This window comes from Meleagris gallopavo, chromosome 5 (genome assembly GCF_905368555.1).
Source record: "Meleagris gallopavo chromosome 5, MGAL_WU_HG_1.1, whole genome shotgun sequence".
In the NCBI taxonomy this organism is placed as follows: domain Eukaryota; kingdom Metazoa; phylum Chordata; class Aves; order Galliformes; family Phasianidae; genus Meleagris; species Meleagris gallopavo.
In genome coordinates, this window is record NC_139408.1 from 40452163 (window position 1) to 40476193 (window position 24031).

Consider the following 24031-nt stretch of genomic DNA (forward strand, 5'->3'; position numbering starts at 1 on the left):
GTTTAACTTTTCAAGCACAAAACATTTTTATATTGTTATATGAAATCATATGTATCTCAGTATTTCTGTTATTTGAAGTACTGTGTTGCAAGAGTCACTTTATAGTGATTGCTTTTAGAGAGGCCAGTGTGGTCTTTTTCTCCTTAAGGTTCATGCTGGTTTTTTAGTACTCTTGTTTTCTGCTTGAGCAAGTGGGTAGGACCAGGTGACCTCCAGACATCCCTTCAAACCTTAGTTGTTCTTAGTGATTTTGCAGTCCTTTCTGAATGCAGACACCACTTTCATAGTTCTTCCCTCCTAATTGCTCAAGTGTGAGAGATAGCTCAATATCAATATTCTACTTGAGTGTATTTAAAACTGACAAACCTCAAGCTTTACCCAGCAGTACCTCCTAGTTAGTCTTCAGCAACTAGGAGCTTTATTTTTTTCCTATTTTTTTTTCCCCATGAAATAAACAAACAGGAGAAGCACAAGATTTTCTTAAATCCCACAACCATAAAGTTTCATGACTACTTGTTCTTGAAGTTGGAGATAAATTGGTTATACAGTCATGAATCTTCAATAACCTAGTACCACACTCTTTCATGTACCTATTTGACATTTGGTCTAGTGAGTGGTGCTGTGCCAAAGCAGCATCTTCAATATAATTTCTTTTTTACTGACCGAACAAAAATTATTTTAGTTACTAAAACTAGAAATAGGTAGTAGATGGCACACCTTGCATGTGTCTAGAATGTGTAGATGAATAAGAAGAAAAATATTTATTCTACTCTTCACTTAATAATCTCCCTATTTTGAACACTTCATCATATATATATTACAAGATTTAATTGTTGATATCTTGTAATCCCTTTGGGAGCTTATGTAGGATAGCAATTAGAACTAATTGCTTCTTTGGAAGCACCTGTTGTGGTTTGTCAGATTTGCATATAAGCCATATAATGAGTGTAAAGATGTCCAAGATATCTTATGAGATCTGGCAGGAAAGAGTAATGTTATTTCTAAATAAACTCACTGCCAAAACAATGGAATTATAAGCCTTGAAGTATTGAGATACGCACAGGATGAACCACCATTCCTGTCACTAGAGGGAGCATCTGTAACAGTGGAAAAATGTACTTTGTCACCGCTTGTCATGGTTAAAGTAATAGGAACTGGGAAAGGGAGAGCTGAAAAAGCACCAGGAAAAAAAGAAATTGCACTATGCAGTAGTTTTTCAAGAGATTTTTCTGTCTTGTTGATTTATTAGGATTGGAACAATGCTCTATTGTTCTTGGAACAATATTCATTGTTGAAAACCTCTTCATTTCCTTATAGTGAGGGCATACAGGATTTTGAATGTCTGTTTCTAGAGTTCTATATATAACAGTATATATATCTATGTATATGCATTTAATATATATATATATCATTGAACATGTACATATGTAAAATGTTGGTGATAGTTATAATACATTATTTTAGTATAAAGGAAATGAACATTTGTTTATATTTTACATGGGATGACAAGTTGCCGCTCAATTTGAAGTGCTAAATGCCATCACTTTTCAGGACTGGTGTGGTCAGAACTACTGATTCCTTTCTACATTCTAAAATACTTGCAGTCTTCCCTAAGCTAAACAGTACTTTTCCATCATTCCTTTAATGGTCATGCTTCTAAAATCTTCTATTTTCTTCACTATCCACAGAATAATCCTCAGTTTTTCTGTTTCTGTCTTGGCAATTAATGACCAGAACCAGATACAGTACTTCAGACAACTCAATAAATGCAAAGTGGAATAACTGCATAATATTCTATTTTTTCCTGACATCCAGAAGGTGTCTTCTTGCATGTAGTGACTTGCATTTTCCTCTTCCTGTTAAGCTATCAAAGTCATTTTAAAAATATGATAATGTGATCTAGAGTTTACAGACCTCTCTAGCCTGGGGCCATATGTAGCTTTGCAAACATACTTTTGGTTTCATCATCCACCAGCTTGTTAAGGAAAACACTGTCCAGAGAGAACAGAACATGTCTAGGGGAAGACAGAGCATGGCTAGCAGGATGTATCCCCCTGGGCTGGGTATCAGGGCAGCAGAGCTGGACAATAACAGGGCAAAGTAGAGGGGGAAGATCACCGCCCTCAGCCAACTGGCCACACTCTTTTTAATGCACCCCAGGATACCATTGGCCTTCTTGACCACAAGAGCACACTACTGGCTAATGGCCAACCTGTTTTCCACCAGGACCCCCAAGTTCTTCTCCTCAGAGCTCATCACCAACAGGCCACCCCCTAACCTGTATATGTGGTTATTCCTCCTCCTGTGCAAGACTCTACACTTGCTCTTGTTAAACCTCATCAGGTTCCTTCGTGCACAACTCTCCAGTCTGTCCATGGTATCACAGTCCTCAGTTGTGCCAGCTACTCCTCCCTGCTTTGTATCATCAGCAGGCTTACTGAGGGTGGACTCTGTCCCGTCATCCAGATCACGGATGAAGATATTGAAAAAGATTGGATCCAGAACAAACCCCTGGAGAGCACCGCTAGTTACAGGCCTCCAATCAGACTCTGCACAGCTGATGACAACCCTCTGAGCATTTCCAGTTAGCCAGTTCTCAATCCACCATCCTCTTATCTATCTCACATATTCTAAGTTTCATAACAAGGATGTTCTGGGAGACAGTATCAAACACCTTGCTGCAATTAAGATACACAACATTCCCTGTTCTCCTCATATCTACCAGCTGGTGACAACATCACAGAAGGCTAGCAGGTTGGTCAAGCATGATTTCCCCTTGGTGAATCCATGTTGACTACTTCTGATAACCTCCTTCTCTTCCCATTGCTTGGAGATGGCATCCAGAACAAATTGTTTCATCACCTTTCTAGAGAGGAGGTGAGGTTGACTGGCCTGTAGTTTCCCATATTCACCTTGCTGTTTTTGAAGACTGGGGTGACACTGGCTATCCTCTAGTCTTCAGGTACCTCTCCCATTTGCCAGGATCTTTCAAAGATGTTAGAAAACAATTCAGCCAGTTCTCTCAGCAAACATTGGTGCATCCCATTGGGGCCCATGGTTATATGTGCATTGATTTTAGCTAGATGCTCTCTGACCAGATATACCTCAAACAATGGAAAGTCTTCCTCTACCCAGACTCTCTCTCTTATCTCCAGGGTCTGGGATTCCTGAGGGCTAGTCTGAGCAATAAAGACTGAAGCAAAGAAGACATTCAAAATTTCAGCCTTCCCAGTGTCCCCTGTTACCAAGGCATCCACTTCATTTAGTAGGGGACTCACATTTTCCCTAGTCTTCCTTTTACGTCGCATACCTGAAAAAACCTTTTTTGCTATCCTTTACCTCCTTTACAAGGTTTAATTCTAAGAGGGCCTTACCCTTCCTTGTTGTATCCCTACGGGGCCTGACAACACTCCTTTATTCTTCCCAGGTGGACAGGTCCCCTTTTCCACATTTCACGGACTTTTTTTCCTTTCAGTTTATCCATGAGATCCTTGTCCATCCATGCTGGCTTCTCGCCACCTCATCCTTGACATTTCTTTGGCCTAAAGCCATTCATTGTTGATATTTTTTACCTATTATTAATAGCTGGGAAGATATTTATTCCTTCCATTAACACTTCCTGGACTACTGTGGTTGCCATGGAGCAGCTGACATACCAAGGCTTCTATTACCAGTTCTTGTGCTCTTACTTTTCTCCCCACTAAATAAAATGTAACTGTGCCTCAGTGACTGAGGAATTAAACGATGTAGTCATCCTCTAGTTTAAGAGCCTGCAGCAGAATTACTATGGATAGCTAATAGGAGGTAGCTTATTAGTAAAGGTAAGTAACATAAGGATATCTTTTGTACACAAAATGAGTAAGTATGATTGGGTTTATGCAAACCTACTGAAATGACTCAAATCAAGGGACTGCTTATTCTCCACCAAAAAAAAAAATTAGTATTCTTTTGCTTAGTCCACAAAAAGTAGTACATAAAAAGTAACACTGGATGCAGAATGAGAGGAAGGGAGAGAGAGTTTTCAAGAGAGCACGCACAATAGGTTACAAAATATCACTCCATCAGTGCTACCTTTAAAGAGGGAGTACAGGTCTCCAGTCCCTTGAACTCACTCGCTCTTGCTTGCTGTGAAAAACAGACTCTTCCATAGTACTCTTAGTCTGCATTGGATCATCAACAAAGTTAAGAGAAGACAGAGATTGAGCTGGAAGTGGAATTTAATGCTACAGCTCGAAGTTGACAAGCTGCTGCCGGACAGTGTCAGTGCAGTATTTTCTGTGTAAAAAACTATGACTTTCAACTATGGCTCTTAGACACTGCCTAGAAATCAAGTGTAGAATAGACTCATGGCAGCTAAAAGCATTGATCCAGAGAAGATAGAGATTTCTCAGGTGATCTATTCATTTTGCCTGTGTCAATCATTTATTTCCCCAAGTCAAAAGGAACTGAGGAACTGAGATTTTCATGTCCTGTTGCTAATACAGAATGCAGTATCCCTGGGACAAGCTGGCTATTTTGGAGTAAGAACAAGAAAATCAGCAGAGAAGTTTGATATTCTAGAAAAATCCTGAAGGCAGCTGAAGCATGCTAAATATTACAACACATGGTATGTTAGAAGAAGTTGACTAAGTGGTTGATTACTGTCTTTGGATAAAGGATGCAAGCTGAGCCTAACTCTACTTCACTAAAATTTTATTCTTGTTTCGTTTTTGTTGTATCTATATTGCATTTTTTTTACTTATGACCATGTCTAATTTCTTACTGTGAGCAGGTTACTTCTCTCAATTTCCTCCTGCCTAGAGAGTTACAAACACTTTTTTTGACATTTGGTTGACATTATTCTTGTTTTGTGCACAATATGTGCATGAAGGAGAAATGACTGGCATTTTGACTAAAAGAGTAAAAAGTATTGAGGCAAAGTATTAATGAATTTTCTTTGTGCTACCTCATTGAATTCAACAGTTATATATTTATATTTTTAAAAATGTTTGTTTTTAGGTAGCATCACATGTGTATGAAGAAAGCTAGAATTAGTTTAGTATTAACCAGGTCTTTTCAGCTTTCATTATGTCTGTCAGATGCAGATCTGACTGCTGTGATGTCTGTGCACTTTGTAAATCAGTGTCCCTACCAGTGACCACTCAAAATGACAGTGGTTCCACCTTGTTTATATAAAGGTTGGATATTTTCTTTCTCATCTTATGTGAAAGGATTTTATCTTTTTTGGTAATTTGATAAAAAGGTTTCTCTTTCCATTTTGCTCTCTTTTTTCGTGTAGCTTTCAAAATCACTTTTTTTTCAAATTTTTAATGCTGTTTTTATCTACTTTACCATATTTATTTACATATTTACTTTACAGATAGGGAATTTTTATTTGGTGAAAAGCATTGAATAGTTAAATGGTTAAGGTTGGAAGGGACCCTTAAAGGTCATATAATCATTTAATTACTAAGGTAGCCTTCTAAGATCCAATCGCCTAAGTCCAACCGTCGACCCATCAGCACTACGCCCAGTAACTACGCCCCTAAAATCACCCGTTCAAGCTCGAGCTGCTGTTCCAAGCGACTCGGTATTGCTCTGAACAGCCCCGTCCCTCCTCTCTGCGGCAGAGGTGCTGGAAAACGGGTGCGGCGTCCGCAAGTCACTCCACCGCGTTAGAAGGCAGCTCCACGAGTTCGTCCCGCAGCCGACCGCAAAGGCGAAGCGGCCAGGCCGCCCGGTGCCGGGCACTGCCGCGCCGGGCAGCACCGGCCGCCCTCGGCAGGTGGCCCCGGAGCCCCGCGGCTGCGGGAGGCTCTGCTGTACCGGAGAGCGGCGGGAGGGGGCCGGGGAGCAGCGACCCTGCGGGGAGGGACGGGGTAGGCACCGGGGGCCGGGCGGGGTAGACGGAGCCTTCTCCATACAGCTGGCGAGCAGGGTTCTGAGAGCCGTCCTCTGGTCCCGCTGCGGGAAGGGGCGGGTTGTCCAGCAGAGGTGCCGCCTCTCCCGAGCTGCTGCTCTCGGTGGGCTGTGCCCTCTTATCTCCTCGGGAAGCGAGGGACAGAGTGGGAAAGAGTGGTGAAAGATGCTGTGGCTGCCTGTCGCCTTCCAGTTGGTGCTGGTGCTGTGCAGCCAGGGCACGGAAAGGTGCCCGTCAGCCTTCTGCGAGTGCTCCGACTGGGATGACTACAAAATTACTTGCAGGGACATCCACTTCATTCCCAGCCTTCCAGAGGACACTCAGACCCTGTGAGTAAGCTGTGGTGGGTTAGGAGGGGTACGAGCTTGTTGCAAATATTCTTATTTTGCAAGCATGAGATACTCTGAGAAAATGCTCTGTGAGAGGTGTCAAGTGGGAAAGTGGTGTAACTCACCTGGGCAGTGAAACACAGTGGGAAACAGCAGTGAAGAGGATCTGTGTATGCCTGGCAGACCTAAGAAAAATGCCCCTCAAGCCTTACAGAGTTGTGAAAAGATTCTTGATTGCTGGACTTCAACAGTTCTGGGTGTGAGATGGTAAAATTAATGGCTGGACTGTGTGTGAGCTAAGAGGGGAAGACTGGATTTTGTATATCCCATGTATGGGGGAGGAGAAAGGGTAGATCAAACAGTTTTACAATGCAAAAAGAATAGGACTTGTATGTACCACCTTGCAAACAGTTTTCTGTAAGCTTCTGAGCACTTTCAGCATCTTTGTCAAAGCCTGACAAAAAGAATCCATGGGAGCCAGTAATCCCAGTACACTGAGTGGAAAATAAAGTACTTCAGAAATACAGAAGTGTGGAGCATGTAATATGCAACGAGTTTGGGACTTGCAAAAGTGATAGACATTTCAGAGCAATTCAGGTACCCAGCAGTAGTGTTTAGTTCTATTCCTGTTACCTTAAGGTATCACATCTGGATTCCTGCTAACAGTCCAAAGAATGTCATGTGCCCTATCTGTCAGCTCTGTATCTGCGTATGGGACAGAAACTGTGGGGAAATGGAAATGACAGAAGTCATCTTTAGCAAAGCAGCTGAATGACTGTCTGTCTTTTACTTTGTAAGTCACAAAAAGTTTCTAGTCTCCAAGAGGAAATTCATTTATTAGCAAATTACTTTCCAAACAAATAAATAAACTCTGACTCATTTAACTATGAGATAAAACCATTAGAAGTTGATTATTTTATGTCTAGATAAAGATTCTTGGGACTTTATTTTAAAATATGAGCCATTAATGTATTTGAAGGTATTTGAATGGGCTTCTCAAGTTCTTTTAACACCTAACAGTAAAGGCTTAGCAAATTAATCACTTATCTGAAAAGACAGAGAATAACTGATTTGTGATGTGTACATTGCTTATGTATGACTTTTTGGATTGTTTTTTGTTTTGTTGTGTTGTTGCTGTTTGGTGTCTTTATTTTTCTTTTTTTTCCCCCCTTTCTGGATAGTACAATGCAATTATGCAAGTATTGCGATTGATAAAATTTTAGATTAAATATTTTTTATGTTAGACATTTTACTTTTGTATATGCAGTTTATTTATCTTCAACATGTAGTAAGGTTACCGTATGTAACATATAGTATGTTCCCTGAAATCTACCATGACAAGGTAGAAAATAAAGCAGCTTCAGTTTACAAGAGAAATATGCTTTCGCATAGGCTTTTAAAATAGTTGATAGTAACAATGAGATCACGTAATGGAATTGGATGCTTTCTCTGGAAATGCTGGTTTGAGGACTGAGAAGTATCTCTCTGTACACAGCCTCAGTGGGCTGTTGCAGTTCTAGGGATATAATCACCAGTTTAAACACTAAGGAACACTAAGATCATATGCTGCTGTTTAAAAACAAAATAAAACAAGAACACACAGTGAAAATCTTATTTCCATGAAAAGAAAAACAATTCTGCTAACAACAATTGTATTTTTACGGTGTGCAGTAAGGTAGAACATGGAATGTACAGCCTGATTTGAAAATAGATAAGAAAATTCTCCAAGAAAATAAGGAAAACACAGCTCTTTTCAAAGAATTTGGTTTGTAGTTTTCTCTCTGGATCAAGTGTGTACATTTTCTCTCTATTATCCGAATGACAGAAGTCTGATGTATATTCTGTTGTCTCTTGTAACTTTGCTTCTGTGTGTGTGAAATCTCAAGACAGCTTATTTTAAAATTTTCTTATGTGGCTATTCAGTTTTGTAGAATTTGGAGACTCTGTAGCTGGGAGACTCTAGTGAATCTAGGAATGCTTTGCCAGTTTTCGAGACGATAACTCTTTTCAGTGCATGGGATCTTGAAACTCCAATTAAAGTTTCATTCCAATTATTCAGTTGAGGCTGTTCTCATTTCTCGGTCCTACTTTAGATGAGTGGTGTGAGTTGTTTTTATTTTTAAACAAGTTGTGCTTACAAGAAATAACAAAAATTGTATATTTCCAAATTCAGCTAGTGAAAAACTGTTGTGAACTTCAGCCAGGAAAGAGTGTTGGTTTTAAATTTATTTTAATTTATTTGTCTAAATATAGTTGATGTGATTGCATATCCAGAGTGTCTGAATGCACAGATATTTTTCTTGGAGTTGCTTTTTTTTTTTCTGTACAAGATTTCAAGATTTTCCTCTTTCCCCTTTCCTCTTTCCTTTTCATCTGTCTGTGCAGTATAGACAGACCTTGCTTCATTGGTTGATGTTGAAGATTATATATCCATACCATGCTATTGTCGGAAAGCAGGTCTAAGTAGCATTGAAATATTCTGCTAAATAATATGAAATTAGGTATCAGTACTTTCGTGGTAGGTGTATTTTCACATCTCCGCACAACTGGCAGCTGGCCTTGTCTGGCCTCACATTACCCCTTTCTGGCTCTCATTTTCTTCCACCTATGTCCATTCTTGGCTCTACTCCTCCTTTACACCATGGCAGGATGTATATAGTAATGACGAGATCCCTGTCCCAACCTCACAACTGGCAGTGCTTTTCTCTTTCACTAGCACAGAGCTAGGGCAGAGCACTTACTATTAGTATCACCTCTTCCCTGCTTCAGGTTGCTCCTAGTTCCTTCTCCGATTTTTCTAGTAAGGTACATGTAGATATCCTATAGTCATGATGAACAAGATGCCATAAATTCATGCCATTTTTATATTCTATAAATTCTATTTTATATTTATTTCTCCTTAATAGTCTACCACCAGCAATTACAGGTAGCTGAAAAGAGAAATCTTACTATTCACCCTGAGAGAGCCTGATGCCCTTAAAGTAGGAATTACATAGATCAATTGTAGGGAGACTGAAACCTATAGAATACTGTTTGATTTTTTTTCATTTCCTATTAAATATGCTATGGAGGCATAGATTTTAAAGCCAAGAGAATGCTTTTTGGTCATTGGTTCTTGCATTCTGCATGAAAAAGATCATAAAACATCCCAATAGCTACAGATAATTAGAGCTCTTGCTCCTTTGTTTGCTTCTTTGTTTAGAAAAATCATCTGCTGATTTTAAAATAATATTAACAATAGTCACATACAACTCTTGACAAATTGTTCAAATGGTTGAGAATCCATGATTTTTTCTATTTTGGCTACTGTTGTGTGGCACGAAGAATTGCACTTAGGTATTGAATTTCTCACTTTCAATTGCCACTATTATGGTGCCAACCTCTCCGTATTGACTCCAAGAAACTCAGGCTTCTAATTTTGATGCTCTGAACTGCACATAAGGACAGTGCCAGAATTACCCTAGAGCAACTAGGGTATTTGTATTTGTTTTCAGTAGAAATTCAAGCAGTTTTGAAGTAACTTCCTGTGTAATTTTTTTCTAAGAGTCCTCTAGTAAATCTTAATAGTATTGTAATTGACTTTTTTTTACATTTTTCTATGTGTTCATAATGTTTGACGTATGTTTAAAGAAAAAAAAATGGGGTTCAGAGGTCTTTCTGAATTTTAAAATGTTTCTGGTCATTTACAAATGCCTCTAAGATTTTTTAGGCTTGTTTCATTTCTGTACGTATGATCTCAGCACAGAGGTTTTCTTCATCTCACAAAGCCAGATGTCACTTTTTAGTTCGTATAGAACTGCAGGAAAACCCTTAAATGACATTTGAAATATAATTATTAACTAAAACATGCTATTCTGTAATCTTTACTCAGCTGGTTAGATTCCAGTCCTTATTCCCAAATAAACCTACAGTGAAAACTGGTCTTTACTGGAAATACAGCTTACTGTATCTACTTTTTAACTCATACCTCTGAAAAGAAAATGAAATGAACAAGAAAAAAGCTGAAAAATAAAAGCTGTAGCATATGCAAATGGTTAGGAAGTAGGACTAGCTAGAAAAGAAGACATAATTTTTGGTGGAGAAGAAGAATATTTTCTCTTTCTGTGAATCTGTACCGAAAAGGTAATGCTGTAGATCATAGTTGTGATTTTCCAGTCAATACGGATTTACTTATTCAAAATTATATCAGGAACAAAAATCTTGTTCTGAACTACACAGATTCCAAAATTGTCATCAGGATTGTCTCAGCCTCAGCTGCACTGATGGAGCCATGTGCAAGTATGATAAAATATTGCAATGGAGATAGCCTCTGAAGATATCTTTGAATAATATTTTCTTTGTAATTGTCTTTACCCATAAAGAAGAAATAAAATTATTTCCTGTTTTAGCCTTTGTTCATTCTCTTGCTGTGACAGACACTTCCACTTTTCCCAGATTGCATCTTTTCTGACGGAGGAAGGAAAAGGATTTTCACCATTGCAGAGGTTATGCAGGAACATTATATTTTGTGTAGTTTGCATTATCACCGTGCAAATTCCCTAATTAAATGTGTAAAGATACAACTGCATATTTAACATGAGTCTTTTGATATGTGGAGTCTTTTGATAATGTTTCAGTAAATATTTCCTTTCTAATAAGCAGGTCTGATTTGAAAGTAGTTTACTTCATTCATTCCTGAGGGAAATTGTCTGTACTGACTCTTTGGAGTGTCCTAGAATATAACAATTTTAGAATTATTTTACAGTGGATATAGGAATGACATTATGAGCCCACTCTTTTATTACCTTTCAAAGGTCGTGTGAGCAAGGGAAGTTCATGATGTCTGAAAAAGGCAAATATCATGCATACCATTAAGACTAACAGGAGGATCCAGGGAAATAAAACTGGTGGCTCGTATATATGTATGTACTCTTGAACATCCTTTTTCAGGTGTTATATATGCTACATCTTCAGTTAGGATCTATGAAGTGGCAAAACAATTATATCTGTTTTGTTCTTTACTTCTATCTTAATAATCCTCAACATTCATTTTGCCTTTTTGACCTCTGCTGAGCAGCTGGCAGCAATTATAGGCACTTAGTGGTCCTCTAATTAGAAACAATGGTAGCCAGCAATTACAGTCTGTTCTTCTAGGAGATAAACCTCATCTGAGGTTTTCTGAAATTTCATATTCCCATTTGAACTTTTTTTTAAGGCTGTTAATAGACTCTCAACTTTATACTTCAGAAATGCATTTGGAGTGCGTCCTCTATCCTGTGCAGCCAGAGTGAGGCAGGGGGCCTTTTTGAGCAGTGGGCTGCAGAGGGGCACACATGCCAGGTAGAGCTGCTCCAGAGCGGGCCAGAATAAATCATCCTGGTCTTTACAAAGCATTTAGGTGTGAGCTGACCAAAAAAAAGCTTTCTGAACAGATGTTACTAAGCTTATGCCAGGACTTTTAGGAAACCATTATTCAGTCTTTATGTTTAAGTATCTCATTATCCATTAGAAAAAATAGCTTAGACTTTTATGCTGTGACACAACCTTTCTTACAGATTGCCATTCAAAACATCAGTTTTCATTAAATGGGGATATACTAAAGGTAAATGTTGTATATTTTGTTACATTTGTTACAAACAAACTCAAAAGAATTCTGTAAAAGTAATCATTGACACCCTCTTTAGATCCAGGCAGATCACACACTGCTTTGAGATCAAGAGAGAACTAGTACAATTTTAGCATATGTCAGCAGCTCATTATCCATGCTGAAATTTAAATTGCAACAAATTCACTCTAGGTGCTATCACTTGCTTATTTCAGTCAGAAGCACTGGATTTTCCAGAATCCCAAATATTATTTCTTCTCATTGTCTTGGTTAAGGTAGTAGGGCCCTAGAAGGAGTGCAGAATCTTTAGTAGAATAAAATCTGCTGGTGTAAAGTGGGATTTTTACATATATGAACATTTTTATTTCTTAAGTAAAATATTTTTTGTACTCTTTAAAATGTTGGGTACAAATTAAGAGGCACATAAATGTAGCTGACATGTTGCTGTGCTATTAGAAGTCTCCAACTTAATTTGTTAGGGCTTTTTTTTTGTTGTTATTCTTTGATATAAATCCTGTAAATATTGAGGATGTGTGAGGGCAGAGTCCAGGAGAACACAAAAACACATGTTTAAAGTTAAGATTTTGAGGAACTGAAATTGTACGCTGTACTTCTCATTCCTGTTTTGGTAAATCAGCACTTGACAGTAGCCTGTCTGCAGTACATGTGAAATTATTCCATTATAGGCATTTAGATTTCTTTATAACATTTCCTGAAATGATCCTGTTTTCAAAACACAGTCACTTATTTTTTAAACACTGTGTTTAGATTCTGTAAATGCATGTTATGGTATATACCAAACATTTATTGATTTTGCAAAAACGTAAAACATCTGTGTGAGTCAGATTTGTGAAAAGTTGCTTTCTTAACTGATACCAACAGAAAACATACTATTCTTAGCTGTTAGCAAAATACTCTGTAAACAACTCCAAAATAGTTAGAGCATTTTCTAATCTTTAAGCTTTTTCTTTCCTTTTAGATTTATATCAATAAACTGCTTCTCATCCAGGAGAAAGCTGTTGTGCGCTTGTGTGCTTCTGAAGAGGAGTGGGTTGGAAATTAAATGTTAAAAGAAAACAGTGTAATGAAAACTGACTGCAGCAGCAATTCAAGATTCAGTGAACTGTATCACTTACAGAATCAAACCGTTAAACATCTGAAATATTTTCTGAAGTTAGAGTTTTCAAGCCAAGGTGTAAAAACCTAGTGAGATGATCACAACTAATTTTCATTTTAGACAAAGAAAAGACAAAAATTAGTTTCTACCTGCCAAATTACCCTTGTCTTTTGTGATCACGTGAAGTACTGTCATTTAAATAAGCCTCTTCTTAACATCTACAAAATAATCATTTGTAATCTCTCTGGTTTTTTTTGTGTTAAGCAAACTAAATATGTAATTAAAGCATACTGAGATAATGATTATTTCTACTCAGAATAGGAATGTTTCTTTTTTTGCACTTGAACAGTTCCTAGCACTGGCTGTGGTTCCATGCCATTACAAAGGAAGTCAGAGTGATGAGAGGAAATATAAGAAATGGGGGGGGTGAAATGTATTTATTTCAAGTCTAGACTATTCTAGTATTTCTTGTCACCTACTCTCACTCATTCCTATCCTTCATTTGGTAGTTGAGATGTGTATGTGTTGCAAAGCAGTACATAGTTTGAAAACAATTTCAAGAACCCCGAGACCATTTTTTTTTTTATGACTTATTTTTGTCAAGTGCAAAGTTACTATATTTACTTACTTCCATTAAAGTAGTGAGATTACAGAATGCTATGCCTTTTAAAGAAAAATACGTAGCTAAATTTAATAACATGAATGAGATTTGAGAGAAAAATTTAAAAGCACATTTATGTAAACTGCAGTATTTTGGAAGCATGTTATGTTGTACCAGGCACATAAAATTTATTAAATGAGAACTTGGAAGACAACTGATATTTTAATGAATTTGGTGTGATTAACAATATTTGGTATAAAAGTATAATCAATTACTTTAAGAAAGCTTGTGTCCGGCTTACTTCAGATATAGTTAAATACTTTTACACATGAAAGCTTAGTGTTATTTGAAAAATAAACAAACTTCAACTAAAACATTGTTTTCAAAAAGAGTAGAGTTTTAAAGTAGTACATACAGAATATCCAGATACCGCAAAAGGTTAAGCAAAAATCTTGTGAGAAATACAGCCAGTGAATAAATTCCATGTCTTTGTTGTGTTTTATATTCAGATGGGATATCCCATCATGTACTTAACTTGACTTCTTTCTTTATTTGATGCAGAAACAGCAGTTATATACTGGGTTTATGAGTACCTGGTGTACCATGGAGTTCATTGACAATTTCCTTTGAGTAATATTACATGATATCATAAACTGAAATAAGCTGATAGTTTCAAAGTTGACTCCCAGTTTTGATCAGAACTCATTTTATGAGCATGTTTGTAGGCTTGGAAAAAACTTCCTCTGCAAAACAAGTGCTTAGATTATTTTTAGAAGTTTGGAGGTTTTTTTATCTTAATATTTTCCGTACTGATACATTGTATTTCCAACTTACTCTCTGTTCAACTTTGCTTTGAATAAGGAGAAAAGACTTAAAACATCTTCATAATGAGTACAGTTGATTGACAGTCTTAGTGTCTATACATAAAGCCAAACACAAAGGCCTTATAAAGACCTTAGAACTGGGCAGAGCAGTTGTGCATGATTTTTGTAGTGACCAGTTTCAATTTGGCATAAATTAAAGTGCAACTAGCCATCATTAGTCACCATTTATAATCTCATTTATATCCCATTTAAATTTTCCTTTAAGTTCTTCAAATTTTATTAGCTTTTACTGGTTTATATATATGTATATGGAAGCATTATCTTCACTATGTTATCTTCACTTCATCTTACTATGAAAGAATAATTCTAATTTACATCTCGTCCAGCCACCATTGTGTAGCACTGAAAAGCACACAAAACAAAACATTAAGCAATTATATAGGTTCCTGTTTGTTTGTTTTCTTCATATTTTAGAAGTTTTTTCCTCAGTTAACATCCTTCTTTAGATTTCTCTGTGAGTGTAGTTCCTCACAGAATTCTTCCTTACCACTTTTTTGGGTAGTTTCAGTATCTCAACTGGAACTCAACATCTGTCTTGTAGACATTTATATCACATTATTTTTTCAACACTGACAGTTCTGAAATCTATTGTATTTCATTTTGTTTGCTGGCAAGTGGCAAATAACATTTAGCAGAGTCAGCACTTCTTGCGAAGTCTTCATTTTTTACTTACATCCAGCAAGAAAAAAATCAGTGATCACAAACTGAGCAAGAACAAGTTCATTAATTATTGACTGGTATTTTCTGCTTGCTAAATATTAGTAAGTAAGGAACCTGAAATCAATTCTTGTCTCTCTGACAGCACCCCTATGCACCTTGGTGTATAAGAAGAAGTTATATAAGTTATAAGAACTTATTTTTCTCACAGAATGCTAACCAAACTCTGACCAGAACACTTCTGGCTCTAGCATTTCTTTAATTTTTTAGAGTTGTGTCAGTTTTGACATACAGTTTATGACATTCCTTTGGACTTCTGCTTAACTGTGGGAAAGCAGCTATGCAGTCCTCTACTGAATTCCTGAGTGGTTTCCTACTTCTAGCATTACTTTGCTTTGAGTCTTTTTGACAGTTCTACCACGTCGTACGTAATACTAGGGTACCACCCTAGTAGGTGGTAATCATCTTCTGGTCAGCTAAGTGCATTTCACGTTGTGACTTGCCTTTTCATCATTGTTTTTGCTCCACTGGGAGACTACTATTAATTTATTTCAGAAAAATAAAAAGAAATATCGTTAAAATGAATAGTTAAAATTGCTAGAATGAAGCAAATATGAATTGTTAAAAATGAATTGTTAAAATTAAGCAAATATGCGTAAGCCTGAATTCTTCACAGTCCTTGAACCTGAATTCCTATTAGTCAGAAGCAGGGTGGTTCCTGTGCAGGTACAAAATATTTTAAAGTCTATACGCTTTACAAACCAAAACAACAAGAAAACAAACAAACAAACAAACAAACATCAAATGAAATTGTTTTTTTCCGCACTGAGGAGTAACTAGGCTAACTGTGAGAAACAATTTTTGCTGAAGATTGTTTTGGAACGTCAAAGGAATCAAAGAGGGAGGTGTTTCAGTCATTAGTTGGATATTTGAAGCACTTGATTTTTTACTAAGAAACTGCATTCTAGGCTGGCAGATGTTTTGTGCAGAGAAAAGCAAAAGCACAGCATTCTGAACAAGTAGCCTAATGTCTTATGAGTTTTGTTCAGGTTCCGTTTTCCTAATAGATGCAATGTAAAGCCTTTCAGGGACATGCAGAATAAACTTAGCTGCAAATATCAAAGGAGAAAGAAAATTTTAAAGCTTCAACTAAATTAGAAATCAAAGACCTGTGAAAAGAAGAAATGCAAACTAAATGCCATCATAACTTAAAATGTTTTACTGAAATATTTTATTGCTATTTTAAAAACAACTCAATTAGTAAAAACATGATTTGTTTACTTCTGCAACTTTTCAAATCTTGATAGCATATTAATAATGAAAATGACCTCAGACTTTTGATTCTTGTTTTTGAAAGATTTTATGGAATGTAAACTCAAGCCTTTTTCCAGATTTATTACCTACTGAAGCTTTCAATCTGAATGAGAAAATAAAAGTAAAATGAAAGGAAGTTCTCAAGTTAGTGTCATCTTTTCCTTAATATAAAAAGGATATTAAGTGAGCTATTAAATATGTAATTTATTACTTTTACTCTTTTGCTCACATGGAAAAGTAATGTATATTTTCCTGATAAACTTTTTTCATTTATTCTTAAAAAAATATTAAAAAATAAAAATAAAAATATTACTTTCTTAGTGAAGACTCTGCAGATTGTTGGATACTGGACTCACTTGCTAAACTGCAAATTAAAATATGCATGTTTAAAGAAAATTTCTAATGCATGCAAGATAGGAAGAATCATAGGCAATTAATATAATGAATTCTCAATTACTTATAATCTGCTCACACTGTATGTCAAGACAGGAGCTGACATAAGAAGCTGGAAGGCTGGGGAGCTGGAAGCCCTGACCTGCCTTCCTTTTCTAGCTCTGGGCTTTAAATTCCAAACTGTCTGGTCATTCCACGGTTAGGATCGTATTAGCACAGCTGGATAAGCTTGTGATCATCATTTTATGCAGTTAGATTGGGCTAAAAACTAAACTAAAGCTATTATATATAATTGCTGTCATTTTTGATCCAACACAGACTGCTCTGGTTGAGAGTTTTCTCAGCTTCTCTTCTTTTCAGTCTTGGAATAACTACCCATCTCACAGCTTTCTACATACCACTGGTTAGTGTTACTCCTCCAGCAATAATCCACAGATTCATAGCTAGGAAACAGGGACTGTTTTTCTGCAAATTTTTAAACTGCTTTAGGAGGTGGGTTACAATTTGCTTTAATGTATCAGTGCACAGGTTCTTCAGCAAGAACTGAGGCTTTGCAGATGGCTATACACAAAGGTTGGCTTAAAAATTTGCACCTAACTCTATGGCCATTGCACTGACTCCATTTCATGGTTTGCATAAGCATTGACCGTGAACTGTCTGCTATCTGTTAACTCTGCAAGTAGGTGAAGAATTGCAGTTAGGTAACACCAATTACTTGGACACTATGTGCTCTATATGCTATTATTTAGCAAATCATTTATGTAGTAGGTATAATCCATAACTAGTGCTGTTTTAGATTTGTTGACATTCTCTGAAACTATTTCACTTCACAACCAAGTTATTGTCATGAAGTGTACTATTTTTGATCTCATCAGCCTAAGATTTCTTTCTCTTAATACTTCGTTGTCCTTACACTTCACACATCTTGTGCCACCTATGGTTTCTTGTCATATTTGCTGAATTGGTATATTTTTAAACTCCAGCAAATAGATAAGAAGAAACATGATACTCCCCGTTCCAAGCTATAAATAAATATATGAGCTGTTTAGTTAAAATACATGGCTAAGTTACTTCATTGTGCTATTTTTGAGATAACAGAAGCCTTATTTAGGAAGTCATAAGTGTAGGTCTATTTCATACTACAGCAACTTTGATAGCAATGGATTCATGTATGTTATCCAGAATATCCATTCTTTTCTGACAGGGTGTAAATTTCAGGCATGTCAATAAAAGATTAATGTGAACTCACTTAGCCTATATGTAGCTCACTTCGTCATGTGGCAAAGATGGAGGTTGAATGTTTGACTTAAAAGCAGGAGATTGAGAGGAGACTTACAGTAGTGTTTAAATTCTTTTCTGGGATATGGGATTGCAGGTTAAGTACTAATCTCCGTGATGATTGGTGTGAGAGGTAAGTATGAAGTTGTGAGCCAACATCTCCTAGATGAAGAGGACCAGAGGGATATAAGACAGGTTAAAAGCAAGCCTAGATAGTTGCAAATGGCTTAACCTATATTTTTCTTGGCTTCTGGATTCTAGCAGTCTCCAGGAGAAGTCTGAGGACAGCCTCCCAATGCAGATCATGATACCATTAGCACTATTTATGGAGCATGCTGCTGGCTCATGCTCAACTCAGTGTTCACCAGGAGCCCTAGATCTTGTTCTCCAGCACTGCTTTCAAGCTGGGTAGTCCCAGCACATACTGGTGCCTGAGTTTTTCTCCTCTAGGGGCAGGACTTTATGCTTCACCTTATTGACATTTGTGTTTCTGTCAGCTCATTTCTCCAGCCTGCCAAGATCTGTCCACACTGTTCTACTTTAATACTTAAAATCTATCTGAAACAGAAATTTCTCAGTCATCATTTTCAATTTCCTGAAAGGACTGTAAATACAGACAGATGTTGAAACACAACAGCAAGGTCAGCATGCTGTAGCTGGTTATTCTTTGCAAATATTTTGCCCAGGATTGTGATCCAAAGAGGAACCAGTTTTACAAAGTGGAGGAGGGAGAAGGAAACTGAGGTATTAAATTTAGGAGAAATATCAATCCACTTTGGATAAATAACCTTTAGGTTCTCTGTGCTTACGCATGTAACATGTATATATGTACACGTTACATATATGAGAAGAAAACAGAAAACATTCTTAATGTTTGTTCATTTTTTAATACAAAATTGTTCTTAGGAGAATATGTGAGAAATGACTGTATTTTTTTCTTGGTTACTCTTCAAACTGTTAGTTGACTGTGTGTTATGTAACTATATTCCCAGATGTACTGGAAAACAAAAAATGACCTCATTCAGCAATGATCATTTGTAACTGTAAATCTAAAGATATTCTATGCTAATTTTCTAAAGCATTTCCTCCTCTTTATTGGAACAGTCAGTCTGTTGGGTATTCATTCTGTTAAAAAGTTGGCTGTTGGTATATGTCTCCCCTAAATATTACCCGTTTTTCTGAAACCTTCTGCAGACGAGTGAGATATGTATTTCTATTCTCTCCTAAAGTACAGCCTTATCTGGACTTAAGAAATAACAGCATACCTACCATCCACACATCAGATGTTTTTGAAAAGATGTTGTATATATTACAAAGCATGAGATAACATGCAATTACTTTTACTTGAATTTTGTCTGGTGAGCACACCGAGCAAACCAAGATGCATAACAAAACAGGACTAGGAATAATGTGAGGATGGAAAAGCTGGGAAAAGAAAAGAACAGAATTATGGAGTTATATGACTATTTAATGTTAAGCTGTACTTAGCAGAGAATATTAACTGGCAAATTTTTATTTCTATAGGAGGTTTATGGAGACTCATCTAAGAACAATTCCAGGTGAAGCATTTTCCAATCTCCCAAACATCTCTAGAATGTAAGTTCTATTTCTGATATTTTTTTTACCACTTTATCAAAAATTTAGATCTGTGAGTAATCATCCAATTGTTTATAAATTAAACAGTCTGTAGCAAGGCATACAAGGTTTTGTTGTTGTTTTTTAGTTCAAATGACATATTATATTACTGGTTCAGACTAATTACTATTTTTTGTTTGTTTGTTTCTTTTTTTCTTGCATGATTTATAACTCATTTCACTTGAGACCCTGTAGCTTTTCTAGAATAGGAATTGTTTTCCACAAAAATAATAATACTTATGTGGTGCAAGAGGGACTTCTGTTGTTCCGTGTCTTTTGTATATAAAACACATACATGGATACAATCCATAAATGTGGAGGCAGCAGCATCTATATACTTGCCCCACATTCACTTTTGTTGCAAGTGGCCACTTGCTCTCAGTGTGCCCTGGTTGATGACATCAGCAGTTCTGAGACAAAGGTGTACCGAGTTTTTTAGTTCCTCCCTGTGGCTTGCCTGTAATCCCACACATGGCTAGTTGAGGCAGGGAACTTCTCTGATATCACCCAGTTCACTCCCTAGAAACACACAGTTAGCAATTTGGAAGGGACCTCAGGAAGCCTCTAGTCCAACCACCTGGCTCAAAGTTCTGCCAAATATGAAGTCAAACCAAGTCGCTCAGCTCTTTATCCAGCCTGGTGTTCTGAAGTTTCAATAAGATAATAGAGACAGTATTTACTACTCCAAATATACTTCTTTCTTTTGCTATATGATTTCTACTATATAGTTTGCATGAATAAACCTTTTTTTTCCACCTCTATACTGAAAGAAACGAGGTTAGCCTCCTTATGAACCTTATTTAAACAAGAATTTTAGAGCTAGTATGTTCTTAAGTTCATGCGTATCTGTGTATTCTCGATAGAAGTAGGGATTTGTTTCCCTTTGCTGCTTTGCCACAGGAATGAAACAAAAAGCATTTCAGTGAAATGCTCAAATGTAAGCCTAACTCCTATCAGAAATGCATCAGTGCACTCAGGTGCATATGCTTCATTCTGGCAATAACAACATTTTTAAAAATGTTTTATAAATTATTCAGATGTAATAGAAATTTATTAAAGTTGAAAAACTTTGGCAGAAATACTTTGTCCCTTCTGACTTCAAACAGGTTGAACGTATAGTACTTTTAAGGTCAAAGATAGAGAATTTTTCCTGTGCTCTGAGGAGCTGAAGAGGATATTGGTGATGCTTTGCATCACATCTGTGAGTACCTCATGGACACCTGATATGTAGCTTTCTGAGCAGTTTTCTCCACAGCTTCTCCATACAAGGTAGCAGCCCTATGCAGAGCATAACATTTCCCTTGTGCTCTGTATCTCTCCTTGCAACACAGTGTGTTTTCACATTGTGTGCAAACTGATTCTGTGCAGCACAAGACAGGGGGTGTTGAAGCTAGAAAAAGCAAAGAAAGGTGGAGAAAAGGAGAATGAAGAACAGTGAGAGTTCCTTGTTTTTACTGCCACATGAGTCTGTTTGAAGTCCTGAATTCTCAGGTTTTTTTGGAATGGGCGATGGTGATAAAAGGAATCTGTAAAAAGACCTTCTCCAAAAGAGAAGTTGTGAATTTGGTGTTTAGGTTGGCATTAAATTCATGGTGGATGTCAGAGGCATTATGGAAACCTGCAAGTGAAACACAGCTGGCACAGGGAGGCACTGCTGAGTTATGCCTTCAAAATGGGAATTTAAACGTACTTTCTGTCTCTTCCCAGTGTAACATCTTCTGATTACGATTGTTGTGATTTTTATTTTTTATATTCAAATGTGTTGTATGATGTGTTCATCAACCAAGGCACTGGCTAGTGCAGAAGGACTCTGAACAGTTGCAAGTAAATATTTAAGCACCATTAACACCTCTTTCTCAGAACAGATTAAATATGTTTGCGCATGTTTGTTGAGCATTGATCCTAGTGACTACCTATACAATCAGTGATTATGTCATCTAATTAATGTAAACAATTGCAAAGCAGAAAAGCAGAGGTCAACATTCCAAGAAAATATGCCATTTCCTTCCCAACTTCACCCTGCAGATTTGAGATGTAAAACTGTAACTCAGGCAGCTCCAAGCCAACCAGCGCAGTACAGATGGGACATGTGGACAGGTGGGAAGTGGTGGCTGGAGGGATTAAAGAAGAGAGGAAGAACAGCCCCTGTTTCTCTTCTGTCTCCTCTCATACATGACAGATAGGCCCTTGCCTGCCTGGTACTGCCATCAGTACTGTGGGGCACACAAAAAAAGTGCTTTCTAATTCCCAGAACCAGATACTTGGCATGAGGATTTTATGTTTGCTTGTTCTGTTTTTAATTTAATTTTATGTCAAGCTGATTTATATATAGCTGTTTGCTACACACTACCTATCTTTTGGTATGTTAAAATGTAGGCTCTGCTAAAATTAAATAATTCATTTTCTGCGAACAGTGGAAATACAGTTTCTTGAGTGGTAGATATTTAGTGCTTATAGAAGGATAAAATTAAAGCATCTCAAGTAAACATCTAATTCCGCAGTATTCAATCACAGAGCTACAGCCTGGAAATACTTTCTTTATTATATTCTTCTTTTATTTTCTTCCTTCATTTTCAAAGAGCCAAATGGCTTTTTGGAAATACTATTACTGAGAAAAGAGAGTCTGCTGGTTGTACAACCTTTACCAGTTACTTTTCTGATATCTTTTCAAATACTGCAGAATGCATTTTCAATTACCAATAAAAAGAAGATCTCCTGTTAGGAAAGTTGAAATTAGTTCTGCCTTGCTCCAGAGATGACATAAATTCCATTGGAACAATTAATGGTATTAGTCATCTTCTGGTGGTCAGAGCACAATCTGATCACAAAGTATTGTTTCAATTTTTTAAAACATTTTAGTTATTTTTAAAATATCCATTGAAAGAAGTTGAAATTTAACTTCTATGTCATTTCAACAACAAAAAAAAAGAATCTGATCTGTAATTCCTTGCATGACAAAGTCCTTCTGATTTAAAAGATTGTATTTGTATTTCCTATTTACTATTACTACTGATAATATTGTCAATATTTTAATTGCTTATTAATTTAAAAGATCTATAGATTAGAAATATATTTAATGTAACTAGAAAAAGTAAACCAAGCACAGGAATACAGCATGTAAATGTTATTCCAGGACTGATCAATTTTCAAACTAAGAGATATTTTGAACGACATAATTAGGTGATGTAACCCAAATAATTAATGTCAGTGTGACTTTGAAAATTTGCATTTTCTAGTTGCATTGCAACTTTTCTCACACTTCAAAACCTTTAAAAGACTAATTTCACTATCACCTTCCTAGTGGTGATGGGGAGACTCTGTAGGGCTAGTTTCTCATATTCAGTGGCTCACTAGCAGCGTAAATGCTACTCAGTTTAACCGTATGTAAATATTTCTTAAGCTTGGGGTATTTTTTTGTTTTTTTGTTTTGCTTTGCTTTGCTACCACATTGCTCTTTATTCTCTTTATGACATTCTCTTTGTGGCTAAAGATTTTTTCCAAATTCATGTCACAGCATTTTTTTTTTTCCCCTCAACAACAACTAAGTATTATTTGCTCTATGACAAAGAATCTGTGACAGTTGTTGCAATGATGATCCAAAATCCAAATTTGTGTCTTTTTTTTTCTTAGATATACATAAATCTGCCAATTTACATGACAGCTAAGACTTCTTGGCGAACACCAAAGTGATTTTAATTGGAAAAGGAAAGAAAAAGAATTCTGAAATGTGAAATCTTTCTATTTGCTGCTTAATAGCATTGTTATGCAGTTGTGATTTAGTGGTAGTACAGCAAATTTAAATCTGTTAAAAGTTCCTCTGTTTGACACCATCACTGCTGCCTCCCATGGCAGTTGGCACAGGATGAAGAGAAAAAGTGGCTTGCTGGGCACTGGCCATGGTTTGCCAAGGTCTGTGACTTGTTTCTTTTTCCATTTGCTGGTTTTTAGTTATATCTCCATAGACGAAACACTTAGGAGTCTGGAGGCCCACTCCTTCAACAGTTTGAGTAAAGTCACTCACATGTAAGTACTGTAATTAAATAAAAGTAAATAAATGAATGTATTTTATCACTGCATTTGAGGTTGTGTGGAGGAACATGTATGTTGATGTATAAATTGTTATTGCTTTCTACTTTATATCTAAATATTCTTCTTATTATTTCCTTTCTCTGTAACATGCAAGCTCTCATTCAATACCAAGTTTAAATAAACTGGTAGCTCAGAAGCTTATCTTCAATACCTGAAAAAAATCCGGAACTAGTAATCAAACCAATTGTATGTAAGCACCTAGAATATTATAAAACAAAATATTAAAACTACATGGATTTAAGAACAAACAA

The 24031-nt window shown here is 36.6% G+C and overlaps 1 protein-coding gene across 1 annotated transcript in view; it reads left to right on the top strand.

Moving 5' to 3' along the window:
* The first annotated feature begins 5911 nt into the window (after window positions 1-5911).
* The window catches only part of TSHR (thyroid stimulating hormone receptor), a 52031-nt gene continuing 33911 nt past the window's right edge, over window positions 5912-24031 (top strand). Inside the window, exons 1-3 of the mRNA XM_003206650.5 lie at window positions 5912-6228; window positions 19581-19652; window positions 23640-23714. Of these exons, the coding sequence (XP_003206698.1) occupies window positions 6065-6228; window positions 19581-19652; window positions 23640-23714 (311 nt within the window). The 5' untranslated portion in view covers window positions 5912-6064. The remainder of the gene's footprint in view (window positions 6229-19580; window positions 19653-23639; window positions 23715-24031) is intronic.